At 40.4% G+C, this 21,666-nt stretch overlaps 1 protein-coding gene and 1 long non-coding RNA gene across 3 annotated transcripts in view; one reads left to right on the top strand and one right to left on the bottom strand.

Moving 5' to 3' along the window:
* NAA30 (N-alpha-acetyltransferase 30, NatC catalytic subunit) overlaps positions 1 to 1,306 on the bottom strand; it is a 20,357-nt gene extending 19,051 nt beyond the window's left edge. Inside the window, exons 1-2 of the mRNA XM_025442813.3 lie at positions 1,164 to 1,306; positions 100 to 898 (exon numbers count right to left, since the gene is read on the bottom strand). Of these exons, the coding sequence (XP_025298598.1) occupies positions 100 to 897 (798 nt within the window). The 5' untranslated portion in view covers position 898; positions 1,164 to 1,306. The remainder of the gene's footprint in view (positions 1 to 99; positions 899 to 1,163) is intronic.
* On the top strand, positions 1,185 to 21,666 carry LOC112657049 (uncharacterized). 2 transcript variants are annotated; one of them, XR_003134838.3, is made up of 5 exons: positions 1,185 to 1,316; positions 2,939 to 3,122; positions 18,314 to 18,394; positions 19,391 to 19,513; positions 21,255 to 21,666. It is a non-coding gene; the product is annotated as an uncharacterized LOC112657049 (long non-coding RNA). The 2 variants fall into 2 exon arrangements; XR_007412364.1 differs by having other exon boundaries at positions 19,391 to 21,666.

The raw sequence follows: 21,666 nt of genomic DNA, 5'->3' as shown, positions 1-21,666 counted from the left end.
ACACATCCATCCACTGCCACTCTCGGCCCTCACACTCCCTGCCCCGCACGGCCTGGATCTCTCTGCTGGGTTCACCCTCTTTGCATTCCATCCACTTACCAAGAAGCACAGCTGTGGCCAGTTGTGGATAAAATATCTATACGTATAAATGGAGTAGGGTTCAGACAGATCTTTGGTGATCAGTCTCATGATATCGGGCATTTGTAGCTCGGATTCATATCGGACATAACGTATCGTCCGATCCTCCCCAGGCTCAACCTCCCTGCCCGAGGGGCTTCTTAAACTGCAGCCGGTGGTCAGGGATGAAGACAGCAGCCGCACCTGCCGGTCTTCCTCCTCTTCCTCCTGCTCGGTGCCCTCCGCCAGTCCATTGCGGGCCGCCGCAGGATCGCTCGCCGCCACTGCCTCTGCCGGGCTGGGGAGCGCAGTTCTTCCATTACTGGGGAGGCAGTGAGGGGGGCTCTCGCCCGAGTGTACCCCAGCTCCTTTTGTTGCAGTCGCTCTGGGCCCCCCGTCGGGGGTGGCCGTGGTCGTGGCCGCCTCCGCCGCGCTCAGAACCTTGCTCTTGAGGGAGGCGGCCGCCCGGAGGTGCCGCAGTTCGGGGCTGATCAATCCGTTGAGCTGCTGCTGCTCCTGCGGCGGCTGAGGGCAGCGAAGGCACGGATGCCCCTTGGCCGCCGCCGCCGCCGCCGCCTCGCCGCCCGCCGGGCTCCTACCGCTGCCGCTGCCGCCGCCGCCGCCGCCGCCGCCTTCGTGCTCCTCGTCGTCCTCCTCGTCCTCGCTGCAGCAGGCGAGGGCGGCCCCCGCCGGGAAGGGGCAGCGGGGCTCGGCCGCCGCCGAGGCCGGAGGTGCTGGTGGTGGGAGGAGGCTGCTAGGCCCAGGCGGTACCTCCGCCATCCTAGAGGCGACACAGACCGAGAGGGGAGGCCATGAGAGCCGGCGGACGAGCGCGCCGCAGCAGAGGGGGCGGCGGCGACGGTGTGGGGGGGGAACAAAGGCAGAGACCGTCCCTCTCGGAGCGGCCCCCCCAATTCCCCAGGGCCGCGGGCCCCCCCGCTCTTCAGCGCCGCCCAGCTGTTCAGCCGGCCACCGTCCCCGTCCGCCCGCACCCGTCCGCCGGCCCTGTCACCCGCGCCCCTCCCTGCCCGCGCCGCGCGGCTCACCCCGCACAGGTCCCCGCCGCCACTGCCGCCACTCCTCTTCCTCCTCAGCCGCCGCCGCCGCCGCCGCCTCCTTCGCCGCCGCGGCCGCCTCCACCGCCGCCAAGGTTCACACTCAGCCGCCGTCGCCGTAAAGCGCCTCGGCTGTTACCCCGGGTAAAGTTTCCTAGGCCTGGCTTTACGACACTTCCCTGCCTGCCGGCTGCCGGGGCCAAGGGAAAGGGGCGTGGAGGGAGGTGACCTGTGGAGGGGCGGGGACGGAGGTGTCTCCTGCGGGCCCCGGGCGGGGGCCGCGTGCTGACGGGTGGGGCAGCGGAGCGGGGAAGCTGCGGAGGGCTTTGGAGTCTCCGGCTCCCCGGCCGCGCGTCCTCGGCTTTGGGACTCCGCCGCCGCCCGCGGAGCTCCTGACGCCGGGCCGGGGAGAGCAGGGGGCGGGACCGGAGCTCGGGGGTTGCAAGCGCGCCCGCCCGCCCCCCCGCCCCCGCGGAGCTGCCGCGAAGCCCGCCCGCTGGAGGCCTGCCGACCCGGCCGCGCGGGAGTCCCCTAAAGATGCTCTTCCTCCGCGCTCCTGCGTTTCCCCAGACCCGGGGAGGAGGGCGGAGGAAGGAGGGTGGTTACCTGAGTCCCTTGAAAGTGGAGCAAAACTAAATAGGGATAAATTAATTATATTAGTTTATAAATTAAATCAAGGAGAAAAGAGAGGACGTTAGGAGGGGGTTGAAAACTGGTTTGTTTGTAGTGTGAATTAAGCTTAACTCGTCTGCCCCTTTGAGACCAGAGAAGGTGGACAGGTAGTCCCCCTCCTCTCTCTTTACCCGCCTTCACCCCACCCAGGAATTCGGAGGTAAATGTGATTTGGAGATAAAGGTGCTGGACAGATGCAAGCGCGTCTAGGGAAGGCTTAAGAGATGGTGGAGGAGAGTGAAAACGGCCAGAAAAGCGCGTTTCTAAACTTGTGACAAGAACTGTCACCGGGAAAGTAATGCCCTGAAGCTCGCTCCGCACTCGCTCCACCCAGCGGTCGGCCCAGGCGCGTTGCAAAAGGAAAAGCACCGCGGCACGCACTTGAGCGTGTGGCCCCGCTCTTTTCCTCCCTAGCCCGCAAATGGTGATGCCCAGCAGGTCTGTTCTTGTAACTCTCCACCACACGGAGCGAATTCAAGCTTTTCGAAGACCCGTTTGTAGAGCCAGTCATGTCAGCCGCAGATGGACGTCTTCAGGGACATAATTCTGTGACTGCTTATGTTTGCAACTTCCTGCCATGGCATGAACTCTAGAAAGTGGGATACACTGTAGCATAGCTATTAGGATACAATTTTTAGGATCCTTGTCACTAAAGATAGTAAGGACAAACTACCACCTTCCATATAGAAGTTCAGTCGATAGTGATAAAAAATAATAAAATATGTTACTATGTACCAAGTCCTGTTCTAAGTATCTTACAAGTATTTATTGACTCATAAGTTTTAATAAAAACTGATTTATAGGTTTTTTATAGAAATATTGACATTTATTTCAGCCTTGTCTATAATCGGAAAAAATAAGTCCAAACCACCTTTGTATCTATTAATACAGGAATGATTAAAATAAGCTTATGATACCTAATACATGGACTATAATAGAATGTATTGGTACACTTCCAGTTACTATGACTGCATTGCAAATTATCCCCACAACCCAGTGTTATAAAACAACCATTTATTATGCCAACAGATTCTGTGAGTCAAGAATTCAGACAGCACAGCAGGAATGACTTTTCTCTGTTCCCTTATGCATAGGGCCTCAACTGGAAGTCTGAGGATTAGAATCATCTGAAAACTTTTCACTTTCATGTTGGTGATTGATACTGGCTGGAGGCTGCTGGCTGGAAACCTCAGCTCAACTCCATGTAGACCTCTCCAGGTGGTCTCTTAATATGGACTGCTTTGGGCTTTTTCACAGCATGATGGCTAGGTTCCCAGGGTGAGTATCCCAAGAGAAGGAGAGCCAGGTAGGAGCATATTCTCTTTTATCTGCCTTAGAAGTCATGCAGTGTCAGTTGTGCCACCTTCTATTTCTCTAGGACCTCACAAAGCCTCATCCAGGTTCACAGGCAGGGGAAATAAACCATACTTTTTGATGAGGAGAGGCAAGGTTTTTAAAGAGCATGTGGAACCAGAAATATTGCTGTGGCCATTTTGGTGCTTAAGACCTCTAAAACACCCTAAAGAGATAAAGTAAACAAATAAGTACAATGGGATCCCATTTATGGTTTTTAAAAACTAAGACAAAAACCGTATTTCCAAATGCACATACATTGTTTAACAATGCATATTTTTCAAATGACGTAGGTTCAAAGTCAAAGAAACAATGATCTGGGGGTGCCTGGGTGGCTCAGTGGTTGAGCACCTGCCTTCGGCTCAGGTCATGATCCTGGGGTCCTAGGGCCGAATCCCGCATCGGAGTCTGCTTCTGCCTCTGCCTGTGTCTCTGCCTCTCTCTCTGTGTCTCTCATGAGTAAATTGAAAACAAACAAACAAACAAACAAACAATGATCTGTTCAAGTCATGCAGGAAAAAAAAAATGGCCAAAATGGTTCCATACAATTCCCCAAGACATATTGAAGGATCTTTTTTACTTAGAAAAATGTATCTCATTATCTGTGGAGTATAACCCTGTCCTAAAAAAGATGTGACTCCATGTAATGAATGAGTGACGGCAAGTCTTAATGTTCTTTCTATACTGTAACTTGGTACTGAGCTTTCTCACACTGAGGAGTTCACTTAATGTTGTCTCACAGTTATTTTCAGAAAGACAAGAGTTATAAAGACCTTCTAGAGGTCAGTGACTGAGTCTTATTTACGTATTATTCACATATCTAATACATGAGACTTGTCTGGGTTTTTTGTTTTTTATTTTTTTTACTACATATGCTATTCTCTCAGCAATTGAGAATGCTTATAATTACAGAGTAAATTCTGGCCTGCTTGCTAGTTGATAAGTTAATAAGATATCTGGTATCTAAGCTCCAGTGACTCTGCTTTATATCCTATTAAAATCCCAATGATGATCTTCTAAGTCAGAAGACTTCTCTAAGAAACCTATCCCTTATATTTGTAAAAATCTTTTCTTTTTTATTCATGTTTGTGAGTAATATGCTTATGGCAGCATTATTTTAGGTGTGAAAATAGGATTAGTTCACTCTAACACTTTAGGCACATTTGCCTATAATGAGGTTCTGAAAAGACAACTATCTCTGTGTGCAATGACTTCAGAGGAAGGAATGGTCTTGGAGCAGGGAAGGTGTAACCAGTGATAGTCTTCTATCTGGATAATTGGTATTTTCATTGTTTTGTCATATCTTATGATGCAATAGTCACGTATTAACTATTGTCTTAATTATTATTGTCTTAACTATTGTCTTTGTTCTCTTTTGAACAATGAAAGGACACATTTAAGTTTTTTAGAAGAAAAAACTCCTCATTAAATCAATTAAAATAACCAACAGCAATTTTGAAGTACTAGCCTAAAGCAACTTCCTGAAGGAGAAAAGTTCCTCCCTAATTCTAATAGCTAGACATTTTTTCTCTTGTTGGCCAGATTTAGGGGGCAATCCTAGCTGTGTACCTACCTGAAAGGTAACTGTGGGAATGAAGATGTTAATAATGGAGAGATGCTTTAAGTCTCTTGATTCAACAGGATGTCATGTCATGTGCCATAGGCACACATACTGAATAATTTAAATATTCGTGTTGTTTTATTTTACATGCCATGTGGCTCTTAATCCCACTAATCCTATCTATTATACATAAAGTCTTGAATATGAGTGTCCTTAACTTTGTTTTATCCTAGATGAAAGAATGGGGATACATCACATTTGAGATTTATAGAATTTAATCAAAGGATGAATATTAGTATATTGTTTTACCACCTATAATCCTAGAACACTGTGAGATTCCCAGGTAAAGTGCTTTAATTAACAATTTGATTCTTCCCTTTGAATTTGAGGGAGTGCCAGTCTGTTAAAGAACAGACTTTGAGAACCCTGGTTGGCAGTCCCAATTGTAGGCATAGATTTTATTTGTATGGCTGAGGCCTCAGGGGTATAAGGAACCAGAGAGGCCTATGGTCAAGTGGTCACTATTTCTATTACTCTCAACATCATACTTCCACAACCTGCTGAGGGCATGGACAGGCTGATTCTCATATCTCCACTTGAGTAGGTGAGAGGTGCTGGAGAAAATCATAAATTCCTATATATTAAAGCCACTGAAAATTCTCGGCCTCCAATTTAGTTATGCCCTCAGTGATCAGTACTCTAGAGTTGTTTTTATCAGTTTTCCAGGCTAGCTTCATCTAATAGCAACTATCTTTGACCACTGCTTCACACTCTATTCAGGCAGGCCTCCACTTCACTAGGAAAAATGAACTATTCCAAAGGTGTACTCCCTCCACTCCCATCCTCCCACGTCAATAAATGCATCTATACCTGAACTTATCCATATCTCTTCCCCACCCCCAAAATTAGAGGTTAGAAGATGGCCCAATTCTTCAAGACTAATACCTCCCTCTGCTTGTTAGCTTGATGCCACCTCTTTCAGTCTCCTTTGATACATGTCCCATCATTGTTCTCTCTTCTGAATTTTCAAACTATCTTTTGCTGCCTATTGCTTCAAAATTTATAAGAGCACTCCATCTGGAGACTCCCACTACCTTTCTCTCTCTCCTTTCCATCACAGTGAAATTGCTAATCTGTGATAGGTAGCCACTGTCTCCACTCAGATGCAGGTTTGCTCTGTAGCCAATCAGTTGGCTTTTACCTCAACTCTTCCCCTAATACCTCCCTGGCAAAAGTCACCCATTATGTCCCAAAGGCTAGACCCATTAGATTCTTCAACACTCATGTCACTTTATTTTCCCATGACATTTGATCCTGCTATGCTCTTCTGAAACTCTCAGCATTTATTGTGGGCCTACCATATATTGAGTTATGTTATAAGCAATAGCCCATTTTAATTCTCACAATAACCCTATGAAATATGCAGCTATAAGCCAGACCAGAATTGGGTCACCAGCCTATTCCTCAGTCAGTCACTAGAAACCCAGTCACTGGGTTTACTCTTTTATCCATGAGACCTATTTGAGGCTAAGAGTAAGATGAGCTTCTCCTGATATGTATTACTGGGATTGGTGGGACGGAGGGTGGGGGGTAGAATAGGAAGAAATGTCTATAATAAAATTGAGGTTCAAATCCTGGCTGTGCTACTTACTAGCTATGTGATCTTGGACAACTTAATGTCTCTGAGCTTCAGATGCTCTTACTGAATGTGGATAATACTACATACCTCATGGGGTTTAGGAAAGGTTAAATGAATTAATATATGTAAAGTGTTTAGCCTAGTACAAGCACATGGTATGCCCTCAGTACATGTTAGCCAGTCTCCTATCCCACCTATCTATCCTCAACATTTCTGCCACTGCTTTCCTCATAAAATGCAAACCGACTATGTCCATCTTCTGCTTAAACTTCTTCAATGACTCCCAATGCTTAATAATCAAATCTAGGTTAGGGTGCTTTGGCCCACAAATAACAGAAAATCCAACTCAATGTAGCTTTTTAAAAAGTAAGGAACTGAACTAGATCATGTAAAAGACTATCAAAGGTAGGGTGAAGGTGGGGGCTAATTGGTTCAATGATGTTATTTGAGAACCCAGGTTTCTTTCTCCCGCCATTCATAGAGTCAGCTCCATCCTAAAGCTGTTTCCTTCATAGTTGTAATATGGTTGCTATAAGTGTTTAGGGCTATGTATTTCTTGATTCATGCCCATTAAGAAGAAGAGAGAGGCTTTCAGCAACTCACAAAGAGTTGTACTTTCCCAGAAGCCTCTAGCAAACCTCTCTTGGTGTGTCCTTTATCAGAATTGGTCATGTGCTATTCTGGAGTCAGTCCCTGGAGAGAAATTAAGTTTGCCCCTACTTAGGCTACCTGGAACTAAGGATGAGTGAGTTTCTTTGGAGGCCTATGTGTTTTGGGGGAAGCATGTATCATAAGCAAAATTGAGTTTCTGTTACAAAGAATGGGGAATGGATGCTAGGAAGGCCATGTTCTATGTTCATTGCATAGACAAGGCCCTCTTGATGATCTTATCATGAAGTACAAGTTATTTCTTGCCATTTGCAATTTTAATTCAAAGTATTTATTTATTTTTTTAAACATTTTTTAAAATTTTTTATTTATTTATGATAGTCACAGAGAGAGAGAGAGAGAGGTAGAGACACAGGCAGAGGGAGAAGCAGGCTCCATGCACCGGGAGCCCGATGTGGGATTCGATCCCGGGTCTCCAGGATCGCGCCCAGGGCCAAAGGCAGGCGCCAAACTGCTGCGCCACCCAGGGATCCCTAATTCAAAGTATTTAATTAATAATTATTTATATATGAGTGAGTGAACTTTGAATTGAACTACTACTTGTAGTACCCAAAATGTGCAAGATGATTTTCTGATCTTTATATCTGTGCTCATCCTGCTACTGGTCCTTGAAATCATTACCTTCACTATTCTTAATCTCTCTTTCTCTCTCTCTCTCTCTCTCACACACACACACAGCCTTACTTTCTCAACACTTGCAAAACTGACTTCTCCCTGCTCTGTGAGTGCTTTGGATTTCTGTGACCAAACTTATTCATGACTTCTTTGCCCTTCTGTGGCTTCTTCTAGAATAGAAGACCCTTAAGGCTGGGAGTTGTGTCTTATCCTCTTATTATTGGTAGATGCATAATACATGATTCTGAATGCATGAATAAAAGATTGATCTTCCTCTTTACCTTTTCAGATTGTAGATGTCTCTTTTGGTGTAAATGTCTTTAAACAAGCTTATTTATATAAGACTTCTCATCACTAGAAGTGCTAAGAAAAGTATCTTCAAGGGTCTTAAGAATCTGGTAGTATCGGGGATCCCTGGGTAGCTCAGCAGTTAAGCGCTGAGGCCCAGGGCGTGATTCTGGAGTCCCACGTCAGGCTCTCTGCATGGAGCCTGCTTCTCTGTCTCTCTCTGTCTCTCTCTGTCTCTCTTTCTGTATCTCTCATGAATAAATAAATAAATAAAATCTTAAAAAAAAAAGAATCTAGTAGTATCTTCTAGGGTCTTTTGCTTATGGTTCTTCTGCTTGAAATAAGTACTTACAGGAATGGCTAGGGGTGTATACTTGACTTTCTCAAATTGGTCCTAAGTTGGAAGCAGGTACAAAAATTGGACAAGATATCAGTCATTAATCAAGTCCTAGCCATTGGGGTCAGTTGTCACAGAAGTTAGTTTGGATTCCCAAATTTTTACTAGAGGTAGCAGTCTGACTTCCTGCAAGTCCAACTCAAAATAGTCTGGCTTTGCTGGGTTGTTCGTTATAGATAAAGGGTTGGTGGGCAGGTTGCTGCAGGTTGTGGGTCAGAGCTCAATTTTTTTTTTAGGATTAAAATTTTTTTAATTTATTTTTGAAAGACAGAGAGCATGCAAGTGCATGCACACACAAGCAGTGGGGAGGGGCAGAGGGAGAGGGAGAGCAGATTCAGCAGAGAGCCCAAGGTTAGGTGATCCCAGGACCCCAGGATCATGACCTAAACCAAAGGCAACCACTTAACTGCGCCCCCAGAGCTCTGTTTTTATATGTCTGAGACGCCTCTGTTGCCTAGTATAGTCAGTATCTCAGGGCCGAAGTCAGGAATGTGGAAGAGGGCCCAAGTGAGAGTTTCAAGGTGCTAGAAATATTCTAAATCTATTTTTGATCTGAGTGCTGATTATTACATGAGTGTATACTTTTTGTGAAAATTTATTGAGCTGCGAACTTATGGTTTATATGTGATATTTAAATATAAAATTTAATTTTTAACAAAGAATTTCATAAAAGTAAAAAAAAAAACCACAGAGGCATTTTTTATTATTAAAATGGATGCTATACACACATGGCTGACTGAATTGTTTGAGCTGTAGGTCTCAAGAAAGCCTGCAAGAAAGGCTTTATTGAAGAGATACTTTCATCTCTAGGGACCTGAGTCTGAAAACCAGTCCAGGGAAAGTAAATTATCTTGTAGACTTTGTTTGAATATTGTATTAAAATATAAGCTATGCAAAATATTACTTTCTTTCTGAGTGGGAAAATATAGAAACAACCAAGACATTAAAAAGCTAGGTTTAGAAAGCACAAAAAGGGAGTAGTGCTAAGAATAGTGATGTAGTGCTCATTGGGAATGTGTAGGTCTCCAGTCCTAGTAATTTCGCTTTATTATTCATTTTATTATGTGTACAAAACTGTAAAAACTAAAATGCAACTACAGTGAAGAAATAAAAAGAATATGATAGCCAAGATATTTGTTACATTTTTATACTGCAATGGAAGTCATCTATAAACTCACAGCTGCTTCTCAGAGTTCTCATAGGAGAAACCTTTGAAGTTCAGGGAGTCGTTAATGGTTCCTTTGATCTTCTTAGTTTTTTTGCACTTCAGGGAGCTTTGGAGGAGGGCAATTTTGCTTATCACTGGACCTATTGTTAAGCAAAAAAAACAAACAGAAAAAAGCAACTTCCTAGATCTATTGAGATAGGTGGTGCAGGTGAGGGACTTTCCCAGACTCTGTCTGAACTGCTGCTTGTAGCCTGTTTCAAGAAGTAATTCTGCCCAAATTAGCCTCTACCCTAATCAACTTCGAGTACTTATATGGTTAGTTAATTGCATCCTTGGAGCCCATCCTTTAGCCTTTTTTTTTTTTTAAATGTCATCTCATTTGTGCTTGGCAAAATAATATATGCATTACTTTACTTTCCAAACCATTTCATGAAACATTCTTTAATTGTTTTCCCTTGAGAAATATGAAAAACTCTGAACATGAGGATATCTGAGAAGTCCAATTCAAAATGATTATAGTTCTGTAGTGTCTTCTAGTAGCATCTGCATTAAAGGTCATTGCCTTAGTAAATCTATTAAGTATAAAATATTTGCATTATTAAGTCTATTCGGTAAAATACTTTTAAGTATATATGCACTGTATGAAAAATATTCATGCCTAGCCTTTAGTCTTAAAACAAGAATAGGAGATAAGGGAATCAAGGATTGTTGCCCAACTACAGGGGAGAAGAGCAGCTCCTGTGCTACAGCAGCTGAGGGGCCCTACCCACAATTTAAATCCTACCCACCCTCACCTGCACTCTTATTAAAGATTTTTTGTTGTTTTTGTTGTTGTTGTTGTTTTTATTAAAGATTTTTTGATGGCTTTGGTATTTTAACCAAAGTAATACATGCTCATTCTGAAGAGAAATGCTAAAAAGTATAAGGAAGAAAAGTATTTTATATGTGATGACTCTCAGAAATCATCACAATAAATGTTTTGATGCATTTTCTTCCAATATTTTTATTATGTAAATATATGATATGTCCTTTTAATATGTGGGGGAGATTAGTTTGTTCTGTATATGTAGTTTGTATATTTTTACAAAAAAATTGATGTTATTTTCTTATGTCTTTAAGGATTATAATTATTTTATGAATCTTAATTGATTTACTCCCCTATTGTTGGATGAAAACATCTTTTTTTTAAGGATTAGAAATAATTGGTTAATATATCAGAGCACCTCCTTTCCCCCCCACAAGGGGCTTGAAAAATTAATTTGAAAAATCTCTTGAAGTATATACACACATGCATGTGTATCTGTTAATTGAGAATAGGATTCAGAACTTCAGTGCCAAATGAAGAACTCACAGTGTCTCCAGGACTGCCATCATCACATGTATCATCTTTATATTAACATGTACTTTTGGTCAATCAGAGTACATCTTTAGAGAGAAAGTTTTGGGGAAGTTGAATATAATCAAGCTATCTCACTTAATTCATCCATTTATTCATGTATTCAGTAAACACCTGTTGCTCCCCTGTTAGGCATTGTAGGTATCAAGATGAAGGGCAGACTCAGCCCTTGCCTCACAGAGCCTACAGTTCACATGTGGACCATCAAACCAGAGAATTTAATAACACACAGAAAGAGCTATGAAAGGGAAAGTAGTGATTATGGATAGGTGCATGTAGAAGGGGCAGCTGTATTTTCCTAATGAAGGCAACATTTACCCAGAGACTTGAAGAGTAAGCAGGAGTTAACTAAAGGAGAGACAGGATAGGTAAAGCCTGGGGAAGATCAGAATGCCTGGAGGGTGGAGTGAGGAAGCAGAAGAGGAAGCTGGATATGTTTAGCCAAAGCCAGATCATAAAGGACCTTGTCTCAGCCCCCATAAATTAGAGTTTATCTCTAGAGGTACTGGGAATCCGTGGAAGGTTTGTTCTTTGAAAAGATCACTCTTTCTGCCGTCTGAAAAATGGATGGCAATAGGAGATAAGGGAATCCATACTTGTTGCCCAACTACAGGGGGGGAAGAGCAGCTCCTGCGCTACAGTGCAGCTGAGGGACCCTAGGAGATGGCTGGACCTGAAATTCTGTAACCATCCTTTTCATTCAGCCATTCATTGCATGTAGCTTTTTTTTTCTTTTTAAGATTTTATTTATTTATTTGACATAGGACTGAGAGAGAGCAAGCAAGCACGCGAGCACAGGCAGGGGGCAGGGGCGGCAGGCAGAGGGAGAAGTAGGCTCCCTACTGATCAGGGAGCCCAATGAGGGGGTTGATTCCAGGACCCTGAGATTGTGACCTGAGCTGAAGGCAGACACTTAACTGGCTGGGCCACCCAGGCACCTCACATTTAGCTTTCTACCCTTTTAAACCAACCTAGCATATATTAAGCTCCAAATAAATGGTTGTTGCTTTGTTTGCTCTTTAATGTGTTTGGAGAAGGAATCCACCATCTAATTCAACTTTTCTCTTCTTCCAAAGAATAAAGTATTGAGAGAGAAAGTCTCTATCCCTAAGGAACTACCCCACTTTTTTTCCTAATCTAAGGGCTTCTCCACCTTCCTACAGGGCTTCTCCACCTTCCAACTATCCTAAGCCAGTTGCGGAAGTCTTAATTTCCTTTACAAAAGCTTTCTAAGGGGCAGCCCCAGTGGCTCAGCGGTTTAGCCCCGCCTTTGGCCCAGGGCGTGATCCTGCAGTAATCCTGCAAACCCAGGATCGAGTCCCAGGTTGGGCTCCCTGCATGGAGCCTGCTTCTCCCTCTGCCTGTGTCTCTGCCTCTCTGTGTGTCTCTCATGAATAACAAACAAAAACTTTCTAAGTTTGCACAGAAAGCCACCGAATTCCTGATCTGTATAAAAAGGACAATACCTCAATTTTGCTGTTCTGCTGATATTGGTAACATGCAGCTTTCCCCCATTGTAACAGTAATACAAGTTCAACATAAAAACATGGAAAACACAGACAAGTAAAAAATAGAGAGGTACTCACCATAGTGCCATCCCCAAATGACAACCACTATTCATATTTTGAGTCATTTTATTTTAGTCTTTGTTTATAGTTTGAGGAGAATTGCTTTTAGATCATTGTGATACACACCCACACATACACGCATATATATATATCCTGAGTTTTTTTTTTAAAGATTTTATTTATTTATTCATGAGAGACACAGAAAGAGAGAGAGGCAGAGACACAGTCAGAGGGAGAAGTTGGCTCCGTGCAGGGAGCCTGACATGGGACTCCAGGTCTCCAGGATCAGGCCCTGGACTGAAGGCGGCGCTAAACCACTGAGCCGCCCGGGCTGCCCATATCCTGAATTTTTTAAACTTAACATCATAACGTAGAAAAGTTATTTAAAATATTGCATTAAAATTTTAATTGTCATAAGAATTCCACTGCATGTATTCCAATCGAATTCAACACACAGCCACCTTTATGTTGTGACCACTGTTTGCTCTATAAATAATGCTATGATGAATCTTTTGGACATAAAGTTTTAGGGGTACTTAGGATTGTGCTTTTGAGATAAATTCCTAGAAGTGAACCTAATATGGATTTTTTAAAGGCTTTTAGCATATACTGCCAATTTGACTTACAAAAAAGAGTATACAAAATTTACATTTCAACATATGAAAATACTTGTTCTATTTAGACAACATTAAAGAGAAATTTTTGCTAATTTAATAGACAAGGAAAATGTTTTCAAAGTAACTTAAAATGTTAGTAGTGGTTTTATATAACAACAATAACTAAGTAAGCTAAAGGGAGAAACTGACTGCTAGATTATTGAGCCAGACTCATACAATCAGACAAGTTGGCTGCATCTTCCATAACTTGGTAATGTGAGTAATAACTATCAGGGTTTTAGTATTCCTTGACATAATTCTAAATTTTCGTTTATGTATTTACTTCTGGTTGACTCTGTTTCTTTGTAACTTTAGGCCACAGTATTTTATAATTAAGTCAGAGATTTGAAGGACTAGGTGTACATAAACCATGGCACTAACATTAACTACTGATCAGTATGGTTGTGAATATAAGGCTTTGAAGCCTTTAGCAGTGAGTTAATTTTATTTTAGATAATTTATTTTTCAATGTTTCAAGTTTTTATTTAAATTCCAGTTATTTAACATATTGTGTAATATCGACTTCAGGAGTGGAATTTTGTAATTTATCACTTACATGTAACACCCAGTGCTCATCACAAGTGCCCTCCTTAATACCCACCACCTGTATAGCCCATTCCCCACCCTCATCCCTCCATCAACCCTGTTTGTTCTCTATAGTTAAGAGTCTGTTTTATAGTTTGCCTTTCTCTTTTTCCCCCCATGTTCATCTGTTTTGTTTCTTAAATTCCACATATAAGTGAAATCATATGGTATTTGTCCTACTCTGAGTGACTTATTTTACTTAGCATAATACACTCTAGCTCTATGTTGTTGAGTGGGCTAATTTTAGATGGAAAAGTTAAAAGCTGAATATTAAATTGATAAAAATAATAATAACTTAACTAGAGAAAACACAAGAGGGCAATCTTGCACAACAATAAAATATGTTTGCATAAGGTAAAAAAATAATTCAATATTTTTAATCAAGTGTAATTTTTCAATAGACATTTACAGTCTTGTCAGTATGTGTTATCTTTTTATTAACAGTGACAGAAGAGTGACTTTGCATGGAAATTTAGTGCCAACATCCACACAATGAATTTTGCATGTATCTGAATTATATTTTTTAATCCTGGAAAGAAGTGAATCTATTTTCCATATAGCTTGGTTCAGTTTATAGAAAAGCAAGGATATGGATCCACTAGAGAAAAGACACCAAAAATAAAATATTTTTTTTCCTCCTGGATTCATGAGGAATATTTTTTAATGGAAATAATTTCATTTTTTTCTGACTAGGGATATGTGATCCATTAAATTTCAATGGAAGAAACTATTTCTTTTTTAAAGATCTTATTTATTTGAGAGAGAGAGTGAGTAAGTGAGAGAGAGCACACAAGCAGGGGGAGCAGCAGAGGGAGAGAGAGAAGCAGGCTCCTCACTGAGCAGGGAGCCCAATGATGCTGCGATGATGTGAGGCTCAATCCCAGGACTCTGAGATCATGACCTGAGCTGAAGGCAGACATTTAACCGATTGAGCCACCGAGGTGCTCTGAAAGAGACTATTTTTTTTTAAATAAAAAAAATTAATTAATTGCTAAAGGAAGAGCATGTTCTAATGATTAAATCAGAAAACATATATGGTCTTTTACATCCTTTAACTTCCTGATACTTAAATAGGACTGTAATTTTGATTAACTGACCAGGCCCTAAAAATAAAGAGCTTGAGAAAATGGGAGGTTTAAGGCAATTGCCTGTACCCTTGTATGTGCAAATTCTCACACATCTTTATTTCATCTACAAAGCCATTACAGAGATAGTATCTGTGTGGTTATACTTCCGATACCCCCATGGCCCTCTGCTACCTCAAACTAGTTTGGAGTTTAGAGTGCCAAACAGGATAAAAAGAGAACAAGAGAGAGAGAGAGAGAAAGAGAGAGAAAGGGGTAGGTGTTTTTCTGATCATATTGGTGGGAGCAAGCCCTAATTCTGTGATCAAGTACTTGGTACTTAGAAAAGCAATATGACATAGTAGTTAATCATACGGAGTTTAAATCCTCTGTTTTGGCCACATACTAGCTGTGTTATTTTAGGCAAGTTCTTAACCTCTTTATGCCTTATTTTCTTTATATGTGTAATGCAGTTATAATTATTCACATCTCATGAGGTTTGTTCTCTCTCTTTTATATTAAACAAATATATAAATACTTAGAGTGTCTGGTACAAACTAAACTTTACATTGCTATTATGTAAGGGAGCCTAATGGAAGTAAACCCAGATATCAGAACTTGAAATACAAGCAGTAACCCTATTGAACATACTGAACCAAAAAGAAAAAAATTTTAGTTTATAACCAATTTTCAAGCTAAGCTTGGCTAAGTGTTTTTCTACAGTTCCTAGGGGGAAGAATCAGAAATTAGCAACAATAACTTACTAAATGCTGTAAGAGTTTTATTCACATTAACCATGTAGAAAGCCATACCTGCTTCTTTCTCTAATGTGAGAAATGGCTAGTTATTCTAAAGTGTTTAATGCTCATAAAACTCTCAATTAAAGAGCCCCTAAGGTCCCATGTCATTACTCACAGGATCTGAACTGATGAGTGTGCTTTGAATGATGGAGTTAGGATACAGGTTTTCTGAGAGGGTAAATGTGATAAGCAGCACCTTCTAGAAAGAGCTGCTTTAACAAAGCTTATTTCTTCCATGTACTACGTGGCTTGTAGTGCAAGATAGTTCAACTGGGGCATTTTCATATTCAGAAACCAGTCTCTCTTCAGGCAACCCTGAAATTGGAAACCCAAGATACATGAGTTCTGTTTCAGCCACTGCCATTGCTACATTCTGAGAACAGGTAAATGATTCTCCATGGTTCTGTTTGTTGTTTGAGTGAATTCCTGATCCCCATTATAGTGGTTTCCAAGATGTTTGAAATATCAAGTAAAAAGTTAAATGAATCATTTGAAAAATCATTAACAATATCGTACTTTTGCTTTGCATTATTCCATCTATATTTTAGTTTCCACTTTAGGTAGAGTGGTTAAAATCTTGAGATTTCTTGCTAGGGAGAAATAATTACAGTAATCTTAAGTGCTTGTGCACATTTCTACAGAGATCATTTAAGAATATCAATGAAAATTTCTATCGTATCCCTGTGGTGTTTTAGCATTTCTGAGTGCCACTGGGGTTTAAAAGGTACCCAGTGTGCTAGGAAGATTTCACTAGGGAAAGCTGCCTGATTGACTTTATTATAAGGTAAGTTTATCTTGGTGACTTACCTGAAGTTATAGCTTTAACTGTCCGAGTTCTGGCATTTAATTCCCAGATTCTGGTCTGAGTGTATTAGACCAACCAAGTTTTTTAAGAGACTGATTATAAATGCAGTGAGCACTGCCTTCAGCTCGGGGTGTGATCCTGGAGACCCGGGATTGAGTCCCACATCGGGCTCCCTGCATGGAGCCTGCTTCTCCCTCTGCCTTTCTCTCTCTGAGTCTGTCATGAATAAATAAATAAAATCTTTAAAAAAAAAAAAGAAATAAAAATTCCCTTCTACACTAAGTATTTTCACCACTTTTTAACTCCCTTGTAGTTGTTTTATTCTATCATCCAAAGTATTTTCTGCATGTAAGTAATACTGTATTGTCATCATCATTATAATAAATTCTTGGATTACTTTCACTGTTTCACTGTCCCATTTATATTGAGGGTTTATTGTACCTAGTATTAGCCTATACGAACATGGATTACAGGAGAGTATGGTAGGATAGTGCTGTTCACAGTGTAATAATTTTGTGTGATTCTTTTTAAAAAATTTTATTTAAATTCAGATAATTAGTATATAGTGTATTATTAGTTTCAGCAGTAGAATGTAGTGATTCATTTAGCTTTGGAGTTGCATATAAAACCCAGTGCTCATTGCTTCAAGTGCCCTCCCTAATGCCCATCACCCAGTGGCTCCATCCCTCCCCCCGGCGCCCCCGCCCAGCAACCCTCAGTTTGTTTTCTATAGTTAAAATTCTCTCATGGTTTGCCTCCCTCTCTGTTTTTAACTTATTTTATTTTTCCTTCCCCTCCCCCAATTTGTCTTTCTCTGACTGATTTATTTTGCTTAGCATAATAATCCATGTCATTGCAAATGGCAAGATTTTATTCTTTTTGATGGCTGAGTAATATTTCAGTGTGTGTGTGTCTGTGTGTGTGTGTGCATACACCACATCTTCTTTATCCATTTATCTGTTGATGGACATCTGGGCTCTTTCCATATTTTGGCTATGGTGGACATTGTTACTCTAAACATTGGTGTGTATTTCTACTGAGCTTTCATTCTTAGCATGTCAATACTGTCAGATGGAATTGCACATTTTCACCCAGTTTTGTGCCTTTAAGAGATGACACGGGCTCCTGTTGACCTCAAGGCTGCCTGAATTAGGTCAAGATCTACAAAGAAACCACAAGACCAAAGATGGTCCTTATAGTATGCAAAAACCTTTTTTACAGAATAACTGAAAACATATGCCAACCCTTTTTCTTCTAACACCTACTTGGTCCTGTGGAAATACAGAAATATTTTAATCACCACAAAACATGCTTATATATTGGGGGCAGGACAGGCCTGCTTTGACTTATAAGAAACCTCCCCCCCACAAATTCTTAAGTTTCAAATTCTTAGCTAACCCTCTTTAAAAAATTACTTTATGATTTAAAAGGATCATGAGAAAACACACCATTATTCTTGAAATAATGGAAATTATTTAGAGATCTTTTATTATTTAAAGTCATCAAATAATACATTTTCACTTAAAAATCCAACAAGAATGGCAGAAAGAGAACAAATATCAAAGTTTTCCACTTCACTCCATTGCAGACAATGCCTCTCTTCTGAAATAACCAATGTTAACAAGTCTGCCTTTTGTCTATCTAGTACATATACATAAAATAAATAATAAATCAATTAATCTATGTTATGACTACAATAAGAACAGGAGCACATTGTTCTATGACGGTGTTTCATACATTTGCTAAAATATGAAGGAAAGAAAAATAGATTATTATTCAGATTTGATTCGTAAATATTACCTTTGTTTCTTTATCCCTGTGGTAAGTATAAACAAAAGAAGAAATTTAAAGTGGAAAAATATCTGGTTTATGTGTGTTCCCCTTTTGCACTGCAAACCCCTTCAGGCTAGGAACGGTCTTCCTGATCTGTGTAGCCTTGGAACCTGATGCAGTGCTTGGAACTAATAAGTCCTCATGAAACACTTGGTAAGTATTGCTGGCTCAGCTGGGCAGTATTGACTATCTTGAACTGGTAAAATGTGGTCCGAAGATGGGCACTTCAGGCTACCGTACATTGCTAACACAGTGATGTTCTCTATACATAGTATGTGAACCTGGCCTGTTTACGACACCACTAACCTTCATGTGGTGAAGGTCACAAGCTACTACCTGCTTTGAGAATTCAAGAGTCCAAAGATATGAACCATGCACAGATAGTCTTTTTCTCCCAGCATCCCCTAAATTCAGGAGTAGAGGTGACATTCCTCTATGTCAGATTTCTAAAATGCCCACCATGAGCTTCAGAGAATCTCAGAATCCTAGACGATTTTCATAAATAAGAGTTTGGAAGGGCCTTTTAGATTTATGTATAGCAGTCTTAATCTGCTAAATATTTTAATAGCCTTTTTTAAAAGATTATTTTATTTATTCATAGGAGACACACACAGAGAGAAAGGCAGAGAGAGAAGCAGGCTCCATGCAGGGAGCCTGGTGTGGGACTCGATCCCAAGTCTCCAGGATCAGGCCCTGGGCTGAAGGCAGCACTAAACCACTGAGCCACCTGGGCTCCCCTATTTTAATAGTCTTAATCTGCAAAATATCGAGCAGAGGAGCAGTTGTGTTCCAAGACAGTGTGCTACAGCAGAGGTGGAACTGCCACATTGTATAAATGTGGATTAAAACACAAGAATAAACAGAAATATAGGTGCAGTTAATTATTTCATACTTTTGCCCAAAACTTCATTTATTCCTTTAATTTCAGTATTTCAAAGTTAATATTGTGAAGTTTACTCCATAAAAATGGTTTTTAAATTTATAATGATGAATATTTTAGCAAGTTCCTCATCTTGGATCCATTGCTAATTGAGTGGCTTTGGTCAAGAAATCACTTGACCCCATATTATTGGTTTAGATTAGTCAAAAATAATCTGTTTCCGCTTGCATGACTTTAACCTTTAATCTTTTGGTTTTGGTTTTGTGCAGCACTTTGTTAGGAGGACATTAAGGCTATGTCTCAACTCGACCAGAAGGTGCCACAATGAGTCAGCACTATCCGTCATAGGCACGCAGAAGAGGAGGGGAATATACGTGTGATCATATGTGCAGGTGCCGGTTTTTGTTTATTCTGGTCTCTTTTTAAAAAAAAAGATTTTATTTACTTATTTGAGAGAGAGAGAGAGAGTACAAAAGTGGAAGGGAGAGGCAGAGAGAGAGGGAGAAGCAGGCTCCTTTGCTGAGCAGGGAGCCTGATGCAGGACTCCATCCCAGAACCCCAGGATCATGACCTGAGCTGAAGGTAAACACTTAACTATCTGAGCCAACCAGGTGCCCCTGTTTATTCTGTGCTAAATGAATTTTAAGGGTTTTTCAATTCTAAAAGTCTAATTCTGTTTATAAACATGGCAATATGTTAATGATATACTATCAGTAAAAAATTATCACTATGTATAAGTCCTTTCTTTGTATACATATTTTAGCATAGAATAAATTCAGAAAGATGCTCATCAGATTATTACTTGATAATCTCTAGGTGGTAGAAATAAGGATATTTATGTATTTTTGTCTTTATTTTCATTTTTTGAAAAAGATTTTTAAAATTTACTTGAGAATGAGAGAGATAGGGCAGGAGAGACTGTACAAGTAGGGCAAAGGGCAGAGGGAGAGGGAAGGAGAGAACCCCAAGCAGACTCCCCATGAGAGCAGAGCCCTCTTATGGCTTGATCCCATGACCCTGAGATCATGACTCCAGCCCAAATCAAGAATTGGATACTCAAGTGACTGAGCCACCCAGGTGTCTTTATTTTTTTAATTATTCTTCAATGATTATATTTTGCTTTTGTAATAAACTTGGGAAACATTTTTTTAATGTCTGATTTCCAAAACAGGTACTTAAGTACTTTTGCAAATTATAAATTTTAATAGGTATAAAATTATAATCAAATCATGTTAGATGAATCATTTATTATAATAAGCAAAATGAGTCTAATAGATATCACCAAATATTTTATGTACATATTGAAAACTAGTATCTATGAAAACATTTATTAAATTTTAAATTGAAATAATTATACATGCTTCTAGTAAAATTTCCAATAGTCCAAAGAAAGTACAGAGGAGCCCCTGGGTGGGGCTTAAGTGGCTGACTAGTGGTTTTGGCTCAAGTCATGGTCTCACAGTCCTGCAATCAAGCCCCACCTCTGGTTCCTGCTCAGTAGGGAGTCTGCTTGAGGTTCTCCCTCTTCCTCAACCCCTCCCCCTCCTCTAAATAAATAAATAAATAAATAAATAAATAAATAAATAAAATCTTTTTAAAAAAGAAAGTACAGGGCAGCCCTGATGGCCCAACAGTTTGGTGCCACCTTCAGCCTGGGGCATGATCCTGGAGACCTGGGATTGAGTCCTGTGTCAGGCTCCCTGCATGGAGCCTGCTTCTCCCTCTGCCTGTGTCTCTGCCTCCCTCTCTCTGTCATGAATAAATAAATAAAATCTTTTTTAAAAAGTACAGAATAAAAAATAATCTTCCTCTCATCTGAGACTTCCAGTATTCCTCCCAATGGCAATGACAATTACTAGTTTCTTGAGTATTGTTATGAAATCACCATATGATATATAAGCATATATATATATTTATATATTCTTGTCCCAAATAGAAGCATACAAATATAGCATCGTATATTTTCATTTGCTTTCTCTTGATAATATGTTTTAGAGATCATTTCCTATCAGCATGGGTAGTTCTATTCCATTTTTCCCTATGGACTGCATAATATTATGTTTGAGGATGAATCTTAATTTGTTCACTTAGTCTTCTGTTCATCAACACTTGTTTCCATTTTTTTTTTTTTAGCTATTTCAAACAATGCTTTCTTGAATAAAATGAGTAGAATACTCACTTGTATGAGTATTCCAGAGGACAAATTGCTGGAAGCAGAAGTGTTAGGTCAAAGGCATGTGCATTAAAAACATTGATATTTTTCAAATTACTCTCAAAAGATGTTTCACTTATACGTCCTCACTTGTATGAGAATGCTAGTCTTATTAAATCAATGCCAACAATTATTTATAGGTGGAAATAGTAACTTGTTTTAATTGCTCTTGCTTTAATTAGGAATAATGTGATCTTTCTGCATTTTCATACCTTATTCTGAGAATTGCCTGTTAATTTTCCTTTCCTCAGTGTTACATTGCATTTTTTCTAAAAGCTCTTCCAGAAATGGTTAATGAGTGAACAGATGATAATAAAACATTATCTCAAAGTA

The sequence above is a fragment of the Canis lupus genome, chromosome 8 (genome assembly GCF_003254725.2).
Source record: "Canis lupus dingo isolate Sandy chromosome 8, ASM325472v2, whole genome shotgun sequence".
Classification (NCBI taxonomy): domain Eukaryota; kingdom Metazoa; phylum Chordata; class Mammalia; order Carnivora; family Canidae; genus Canis; species Canis lupus.
This window is presented reverse-complemented; position numbering and strand designations above follow the sequence as displayed.